The sequence below is a fragment of the Artibeus jamaicensis genome, unplaced genomic scaffold, assembly GCF_021234435.1.
Source record: "Artibeus jamaicensis isolate MK-2021 breed Jamaican fruit bat unplaced genomic scaffold, CSHL_Jam_final contig_781, whole genome shotgun sequence".
Classification (NCBI taxonomy): domain Eukaryota; kingdom Metazoa; phylum Chordata; class Mammalia; order Chiroptera; family Phyllostomidae; genus Artibeus; species Artibeus jamaicensis.
In genome coordinates this window covers 7,716,746-7,725,701 of record NW_026521968.1, presented here as the reverse complement: position 1 = coordinate 7,725,701, position 8,956 = coordinate 7,716,746, and the positions used below count along the sequence as shown (strand labels likewise).

The following is an 8,956-nucleotide window of genomic DNA, read 5'->3' as shown; positions in this document are numbered from 1 at the left end:
AGATTGGCGCTCTTTCTTGGCCACCCCACCACTCGAAGGCCGCATTTCTTTCTTTCCCCGCCCCACAACACTGAGAGCTAACCAATCATGGGGAGGGAGGGGCCGCGCTCACTTAGTCCGATTGGATTTCTGCTGCTCTGGCCAGACCCTACCCACTTCGCTGTGAGCTCCACCAGGCTAGGACAAGTTAGGGATGGGCATGCGCCTGAGTGATTGCTTGGTCACTTTCCTCACCTTTGTCTTTCTTGGTGCGCACGCTCCAGAGCATTAAAAAAAAAAAAAAAAAAAAGTCAAAAAGCAAGAAAAGAAAAAAGAAAAAACAGATGACCCAAATGACCCATGCGCATGCCCTGAGCTTTAGTGTCTAGTGTCTATGCACAAATACATAGCAACTCTTTCGAGTATCAATAAGTCTGTGCAATAGGAAATTTTTAAAATATATTTTATTAATTATGCCATTACAGTTGTTCTATTTCCCCCCTTCATTCCCTCCACCCTGCACACCCCCTCCCCGACCATTCCTCCCCTTTAGTTTATGACCACGTGTCTCAAGTTCTTTAGAGTCTATATTTCCCATACTATTCTTGCCCTCCCCCCTATTTTATACCTACCATCTATGCTACTTATTTTCTGTACCTTCTCCCCCCCTCCTTCTCCCACTCCCCTGTTGCTAACCCTCCATGTGATCTTCATTTCTATGGTTCTGCTCCTGATCTAGCTGTCCTCTTAGTTTGCTTTTGTTTTAGGTGTGGTTGTTAATAACTGTGAGTTGGCTGTCCTTTCACTGTTCATCTTTTTTATCTTCTTTTTCTTAGGTAAGTCCCTTTAACATTTCATATAATAAGAGCTTGGTGATGATGAACTCCTTGAATTTGATCTTATCTGAGAAGCACTTTATCTGTCCTTCCATTTTAAATGAAAGCTTTGCTGGATAGATCAAACTTGGCTGTAGGTCTTTGGATTTCATGACTTGGAATACCTCTTTCCAGCCCCTTCTTGCCTGTAAGGTCTCTTTTGAGAAATCCACTGACAGTCTGATGGGAACTCCTTTGTAGGTGACTGTCCCCTTATCTCTTGCTGCTTCTAGGATTCTATCCTTCATTTTAATCTTGGCTAATGTAGTGATGATGTGCCTTGATGTGTTCCTTCTTGAGTCCAACTCCTTTGGGACTCTCTGAGCTTCCTGGATCTCTTGGAAGTCTATTTCCTTTGCCAGATTGGGGAAGTTCTCCTTTATTATTTGTTCAAATAAGTTTCCCACTCGTGGCTGTTCCTCTTCCCCTTCTGGTACCCCTATAATTCGGATGTTGGAACGTTTAAAGATGTCCTGAAAGTTCCTAAGCCTCTCCTCATTTTTTTGAATTCTTGTTTCTTCATCCTTTTCTGTTTGGTCATTTCTGGTCCACTCCTTTGATTTGAGTCCCAGTTTCCTTCCCATTACTATTGGTTTCCTGTGTATTTCCCTTCATTTCAATTAGTTTAGCTTCCATTAGTTCCTCTAATTTGTGACTAAAATCAACCAGTTCTATGAGCATCCTGATCACCAGTGTTTTGAACTGTGCCCCTGAAAGTTTAGCTATTTCTTCATCACTTAGATTTACTGGCTCTGGGGCTCTGAGTTGTTCTTGAGCCATGTTTTGATCTGTTTGTGCCTGTTATGTATGAGGAGCAGAGCCTTAGTTGCTCACCGGGGTGGGGCCACCCAGGTTGCTGGTTTGTGATGCTGTATGTGGGGGTGGGGTTAGAGAGGAACAAAGGTGGTTCCCTTTGCCACTTCCAGCCATTGGGGCCTGCATGGTCCATCTCGCCACTAGCTCTTTCACTGCACACCAATGTGTAACTGCGATCAGCCCTCAGTGGGTCCACGACCTTGTGCCCTGCAATAGGAAATTTGAGTGATGTTCCTGTCTTGAGAAGATTCTGACTATGCATATAATGAAAGGTTAAAGAATAATTTCAAGGCAGTACTGAAAAGCAAATTCCACTTAGCACAAGATGTGATATTTAAATTCTAAGGAGCTTCAAAATAAAAAAAATACATTGTTATGGAATAAGGACAGTAGAGGAATTCCAGAATTAAAATAAGAAATTTAGATAGAAGTGAATTAAATAGCACAGAAATTAGAATTGTGTTGTGTATTCAATAATTTACCAAATATTTAGTAAGCCCTCACTGTGTTCCAATCACTGTGCTAAGTACTAGGGATACAAAGATAAGGTGTGGTCCCTGATCTTAAGGAACTTATATCGGGGGAGCAGCAAATAAATAAGGTTTGGGTTTTTTTTAGATTTATTTATTTATTTATCTTTAGAGGGGAAGGGAAGGAGAGAGGGAAACATCAACATATGGTGGCCTCCCGTGAGTCCCCTGATGGGAACTGGCCTGCAACCCAGGCATGTGCCCTGACTGGGAATCGAACCATGGATGCTTGGTTCCCAGGCCCACGCTCAATCCACTGAGCTACACCAGCCAGGGGAAAATAAACAAGTTTTAACAGATAAATTAACAAATTAAGTTTATAGTTTCAACTGAAAACATGATGGAGTTAAAGACTCAGTATGGCCTTGACTGGTGTGGCTCACTCTGAAAACCAAAAAGTCACTGGTTTGATTTCTGATCAGGGCACGTGTGGCCCAGATCCCTGTTGAGGGTGTGGGAGAGGCAACTGATGGATATTCCTCTCCCTCTCCTCTCCCCTGCCCCACTGTCTAAAAATAAATAAATAAAAATCTTTGAAAAAAGACTCAGTATAGGGGTAATGCCACAAAGACTTTGGTCATTGTTATTCAGAGTGATCAGACACCACTGCAAAGGAGGAGAGGCAAATTGAGAGTTAAGGGTTGAGTATGAGTTTGTTAAAGAAGTGCAGTAAGAGTACCTGGGGAAAATAAGGAACACAATAGTGCAGAAAAGCAGAACATGTCCTTTGGAGAATGACAACTAATTTAAATAGTATTGGCTTAAAGTAGAGAGCTGCAAGAAGCTAGATTGTGAAAGACTTTAGATCATATTACAGAAAATGGCTTTTACTTTACCAATAATGGAGAGCCATTGAAAGATTTTAAGCCATATATATAATGTGATAACATTTGCATTTTATAACTAGAGAACAGATTGAAGAGTAAGTGTGGTCCTGAAGGCAGTGAGACCTATAATGAGCCATTGCAGATAAGAATGGTGCTGAGGACTTACTTAGGTTAAGGATACAAGTAGATCTGAGCCTACTTATAGAGATACAAGTAAATGTTCAGTCAACAAGAATTGGTGATGTGGGTAGAGTGGGATGAAGTCAGAGGCCAATGAAGAAGTGGGACACAAGACAACTACCAGATTTATACCTTGGGATGCTGAGTGACTGGTAATGTGAATCATGAGAGAACACAAGAAACAAAGGTTTGGAAGAGGTGATGAGTTGAATGAAATTGGTTTTGCTTTTTGAGTATGAGGGGCCTGTAGAACATCCAGGTGGACATGCTGTCTTGTCTTTAACAAATTTTTTTCAGGTCCCAACTTAAATATACAGGGTGAGGCAAAAGTAGGTTTAGTTATTCATATGAAAAATTCTATAATAATTAATAAATAATATAAGAATAAACTCTTGTGTTTCACATATTCACAACTCTAAGCCTACTTTTGTCCCACCTTGTAATTGTTAGCCTTCCACTATGCCCACACTAGGTTAAATCTCCTGCCTCACACTGCCAATGCATCTTACACTCCTTTGGGGCACTCATCATGGTTTTAATGTCAATTTCTCTAGCATTGTTCTTCTGCCATCACACTATAAGTTCTGTGAGGTCAGAGACTGAGTTGACTGGGTTCTATGTCTGTTTGTCCCCACCATTGTATGCCCAGTACCTAGCACAGTTCCTGGCACAGCAAATATTAACTGAATGAAGGAATCAATGTCCTGGAGGTCAATGGAAACACAAGTGTGACCCAGGAAAGGTCTGGGCTAGACAGAGGTAGATGTGGGTATTATCAATATATAGGTTATAGTTAAGGTTGCAAGAGAAAATTAAATCTCTAAAGAAAGGTGTAGACTGAGAAATGAACTGGGTCCAAGATGAAACTCTCAACTACACCAGTATTTAAAGGGCTACTAAAAGAGGAGATGCCTTCAAGAGTATCTTAGAAGGAACAGCAGTAACTAGGGTGGCAAATAAAGATTCTATCAGCAGTGATTCTAATAAGGGGGAGTTAGAGAAATTAAGTGGGGCAGATTATTCAGAGTTCTGGCTGACAGACCAAGAAGTCTGAGTTTGGACTCTTAAGCAATAGGAGTGACTGAATTTTGTTTCAGAAATTGCACTATCACCAACTTCCAAGCCCTGAGCACCAATTGATTTGTCCTCTTCTTTGTGTGGTTTTTATTGTTCATTCAAGCAAAGGAGGGGAGTGGGGAAAGGGGAGCAGCATTTCAGACATGGGAATGGCATGTGCGGGAGGCCCAAAGAGAACACGGTGCATTTTAAACACTGAAGAGTCTAACATGGTTAAAACTCACAAAAAGGAAACATGGCTGGGTGGGGTGATTTGAGCCAGACCTTGGAGAACCTGAAACATATTTAGAAGTTTGGACTTTCTGCTGAGAGCAGAGGGAGTCATTACAGGATTTTCAGTCAATTTGCCTTCTGGTAACATTACTGTAGCTGGAGTCTAATGGTTGCATAACAGACTGTACCAGTTTGCCTCAGGACTACTAAATAGATTGGGAGGAAGACACAAATATGGATAGATTCATACATGGTTAGATGGATACTGAAAATGGGGATTAAATGAAAGTTTACACACTCAGTGTTGAACCTTGCCCCAAACTTATTCACCAAGCTCTTATAATACCTACAACCAGGCTTATATCCTCCAAGTGGAAGTTTGGAAGATTCTTCTCTTGAGAAATCTGATCAGACCAAAAAGAGAAAAAATATAATGATACTGACAGCAAGGTATCCTCAAGTAAATGGCCTAATGGATTACCTACAGTAAAGTCCACAACAATATGCCACTGCTTTCCTGACACACAGATTTCAATCAGTACTTTAGTGTGCCAATCTTACATATGAGCAGAAACTAAAGATTGCCAGACACTTGTGGAAATCCTCCAAAATGAAAGATAGGGGCCAAAACAAAAAGAAAAAGAAAAAAGTAAGCCCTGGCTGGTGTGGCTTAGTGGACTGAGTACTGGCCTGCAAACCTAAAGGTCAACAGCCACCTGTCTAGGTTGCAGACCAGGTCCCCAGTGGGGGTGCGCAAGAGGCAATCAAACATTGATGTTTTGGTCCTGTGCTTTCTACCTCCCTTCCCCTTTCTCTAAAAGTAAATAAATAATAAAAAATATTTTCACCAAGAGTTGGGGTAACCGGCCATGTAGCCCAGTTGGTTTGAGCATCATCTCACTATGTCAAGGTTGTGGGTTTGCTGCCCAGTCAGCGAAAATACAAGAATCAACCAATAAATGCATAAATAAGTGGAAAAACAAATAGATTCTTCTCTCTCTCTCTCTCTCTCTCTCTCTCTCTCTCTCTCTCAAAAAATCAATGAATAAATTTTAAAGCTGGGGCAAGTGGTCCATCGCAGTGCCCTTGAAATGCTACCACCAGATGGCAGCCTACTCCCCAGGCCTGCCGCAGTCTTGGAACCACCACAGATCACCCAGATACTGGAGGCTTTTGTCTGGGTCCCAAAAGTGACCAACAAGCCTATGTGCCAAGCTGGTCCCCTGCTCTTCTTTTCTCTATATTCCACAGGCCAGAGCCAAGAATCTGGCTCACTAAAAGTGAAAGTCATTTTGGGCCCACTTTTACCTCTATGAGCCACATCCACTGACCAGAACACTGAGGAAGAATCATAGAGTGGCTGAAGGATATCAGATCACCAATTCCTTTACCCAACACCACAGCAGGACATAGGAATTATCATTTATTTTTCACCCTCAGTAAGCAGGCAGAAAGAGCCTTCCCTCAGTTCTGCTGTTTCTGTACTTTGGGAATGTTCACCCCTAATTCTCCTTCCTTCAGAGAGGTCTTTAGCAATGGAGGTGGTCTCTGAAGAGTGCTTGAGCTAGTGAGGAAGGAGAAACTCATATTGGGTGAGATCCCTGAGGCATGGCGTCACTTTTCTGCCAACTTCCTCATCGCCTCTTCTTCAAAGCGAAAGGAGTGCCAGCCCTCTGCTTCACTTAGATCTTGGGCTCCTAGATCCTTGTACAAGTCCATAGCCTTCTTGTTCCAGTCCAAGACTGACAGGCGGAACTGGGAGCAGCCCTTATCCAAGGCTACCTGGGGGAAAAGACATCACTAACTTTCCTGGGAAAGGCTTTTTCACCTTCCATTCAAGCTTGGGTGCCTCCCACACATCTTTGTCTTGCCAGGGCCTGGCTTGTAGCCCCATCACACTCCTTACCTCAGCTACCTTTTTGATTATTTTGGAACCAATCCCCTGACCTAATGTGGGGGAAAAGACAAAGAGAGGGATTGTGTGAGTTGAAGGGAGTCAGATAAAGCCATAGGTTGGGATTAGATGATAGGTTTATGGGTTGCTTTTCTCCCACCCCAGCCTCAGCCTCTGTTCTGTACCCCGGTATTCTGGCTTAACATAGATATCTTCCAGATAAATGCTGCGTCCCTTCCAAGTGCTGTAAATGAAGTAGTACAGCCCATAGCCCACCAGACAGGACCCTGAAAAACAGAGAGAAAAGAGAGGTCAGGCCACTGGGTGCCTTGGGGAGAGACCTCTGAGGTTGACTGGAGCAGACCGCTGAGGTGGATGTGTGTTCTTACCCTGTGGCTCCCCGGGGCTGGGAAGACTCTCTGCTACCAAACAGTAATAGAAAGGATTCTCTCCGAAGCCGTCTGCCCGTAACTCTGCACAGATGTAATTGCGACAAAGAGAGAAAGAGATGCCGGTGTGGGACCAGCCACGAGCTACTGCCTGGAGAACCCATCCCTCGCTTCCTCCCAGCCTCCGTCAGGACCCAGGTGCTGAGCCCCCAACCTTCTTCAGAGATCTTCACCTGATCCGAGAGTTCCTCAAACTCAGCTAGTTCCTATGGCGTGGGGACAGAGACCAGATTAGCACCAGAGCGCCCCGCAGCTCCGGGAGTAGATGGGCGCACTCCTCCCCTCTGCTCCCACCTCCTCCGCACCCTCTGCTTCCTACCGGCCCCCTCCAACCTCGACGCTCTGACCCCCTCTGAAACCCTGTTTTCTGGCCGGCAAACTTAACCCGAATCAGCCTCAGAATATTTCCACAGTCTTCTTCCTTGGCCTCTCGGATCCTCACGAAAACCATCCTGATCCCCACTGTCTGGGACCGAAGTCCAGGATCCCCACTTCCTTTCGGCAGGACCCGGCGAAGGGCAACTGGGACCCTTTAAAAGGGCGTACAAATTAGGATCGATGAAAGCCAGAGGAGAATAGTGTCTGCGAGAAGCGTGGAAGCGTGGGCTAGAACGCGGATGTGCGATTCTGCGAGGAAGGTCCAAGGAAGCAGCCAGGAGGGGCGGTCCTTACTGCCTAGTGGCCCCTAAATTCTGCCCCAGCAGTAGCGCACCAGCCAATCAGCTTTCAGGGTAGGCACGTCCCGCCCCTTCCCCAGCCCCGCTCCTCTCGGCTGTGTCACCTGACTGGGCTAAGGTCTGGGCCTAGCTGCCGAGGCTCCCTCGCTGCTCACGTGGGGTGTCGCAATCTGCTTAGGAGAAACCTCACGCTCAAAAGCTCTCGGGGGCCCTTCGGTAACTGAGGTGTGCGGTGGTTATCTGCTCTACCCTTTACTCTCACTTACCCAATCAAGCCCATCCACACTGTTAGGACTCCCAGCTTTTAGCTATGATTGTCGGGTGGCTCAAAGTGTTTCTTTTCTGGGGCCGTTTCTTTTTTGGGCCCCTTTTCTGGGGTGTTTGTTTGTTTTTTAAAGATTTTAATTTATTTATTTTGAGAGAGAGGGGAAGGAAAGGAGAAAGAGGGAGAGAAACATCATTGCGTGGTTGCCTCTCACGCACGCACCAGGCACCTGGCTGGCAACCCAGGCATGTTCCCTGCCTGGTAATAGAACTGCCGACCGTTTGGTTCACAGGACAGCACTCAATCTACTGAGCCACACCAGCCCGGGCGCCATTTGTATTTTAAAATGGGTCAGGAAGGGGGCGATGAATTTCTGTTGGTAAATGGTAGGCCTTGCAATAAACGAAGAAAAGAAGATAATACAGTTTCCACTAAATCACACTCAGAGACAATACTTCCCTGTGAAGCAAGCCTCCCAGACCTGGGGTGGCACTCAGAGCAGATACCAGGCACTGTGCCTGCATTATCTCAGTTAATTCTCATAACAGGAATGGTGTAAAGTAGGCACTATTTCCCTGGCTGGTGTGCCTCAGTGGTTGAGTGCCGGCCTGCGAACCAAAGGGTCACTGGTTCCATTCCCAGTCTAGAGCACATGCCTGGGTTATGGGTGAGGACCCCGGCAGGGAGCACATAAGAGGCAACCACACATTGATGTTTCTCTCCATTTCTCCCTCCCTTCTCTCTCTAAAAAATAAATAAAATCTTAAAAATATAAAGTAGGTACTATTTTTCACATTTTACAGACAAGGACATTAATGCACACCCACAAAGTGACCTGCCCACATCACTTACCTAGATATTTGGGCTTTGGTGCCTTGGCTCTAGTCCTGACTGGGCTGCTGCTTGAGGAGCAGGACAGGACTGTCCAGACAGCCTCCCCAGGTGGCCAGAGGCTTAGACAACCCAGGTTAGGCTGTAGAAGAGGAGAGGGAAAATGGGGTGCTCTCTCTCAGCTCAAAGTTTCTCTGCAGTGGGGGAGGGTGGTAGAGGAACTCTGTCCCTCATGCCCATTTGTCCCCTCAGAGGAGTGGTAGGGTCAGTGTCCCTGTCTCCTGCCCCCCCTTCTTCCCCCGGGCAACCTTTAACCTTCCGCTGACCATGCAACCATGCTCAA

General features: G+C 45.3%; 1 protein-coding gene across 7 annotated transcripts; it reads right to left on the bottom strand.

Moving 5' to 3' along the window:
- Positions 1-472: 472 nt before the first annotated feature.
- On the bottom strand, positions 473-8,860 carry SAT2 (spermidine/spermine N1-acetyltransferase family member 2). Of its 7 annotated transcripts, none has more exons than XM_037151173.2 (7): positions 8,635-8,846; positions 7,160-7,370; positions 6,995-7,046; positions 6,781-6,864; positions 6,577-6,678; positions 6,404-6,444; positions 5,908-6,279 (listed from the first exon to the last, which is right to left on the bottom strand). In XM_037151173.2, exons 2-7 carry the CDS (start codon positions 7,289-7,291, stop codon positions 6,112-6,114), a joined length of 579 nt encoding a protein of 192 aa, XP_037007068.2. In that variant the 5' UTR covers positions 7,292-7,370; positions 8,635-8,846; the 3' UTR covers positions 5,908-6,111. The 7 variants fall into 7 exon arrangements, with proteins under 7 accessions (XP_053528673.1, XP_053528670.1, XP_053528671.1 ...); XM_037151174.2 differs by having other exon boundaries at positions 7,226-7,370; positions 8,635-8,840; XM_037151175.2 differs by having other exon boundaries at positions 6,188-6,275; positions 8,635-8,853.
- Positions 8,861-8,956: the final 96 nt, after the last annotated feature.

What these genes read in the sequence shown, in the direction of transcription:
- SAT2 (XM_053672695.1), bottom strand. Translation starts at nt 7,291, where the DNA reads ATGGTTTTCGTGAGGATCCGAGAGGCCAAGGAAGAAGACTGTGGAAAT. An exon ending in GGTGAAGATCTCTGAAGAAG is followed by an intron (nt 6,865 to 6,994) that starts GTTGGGGGCTCA and finishes ACATCTGTGCAG; the next exon opens with AGTTACGGGCAGACGGCTTC. An exon ending in TGTTAAGCCAGAATACCGGG is followed by an intron (nt 1,878 to 6,576) that starts GTACAGAACAGA and finishes TTCCTATTGCAG; the next exon opens with GGCACAAGGTCGTGGACCCA.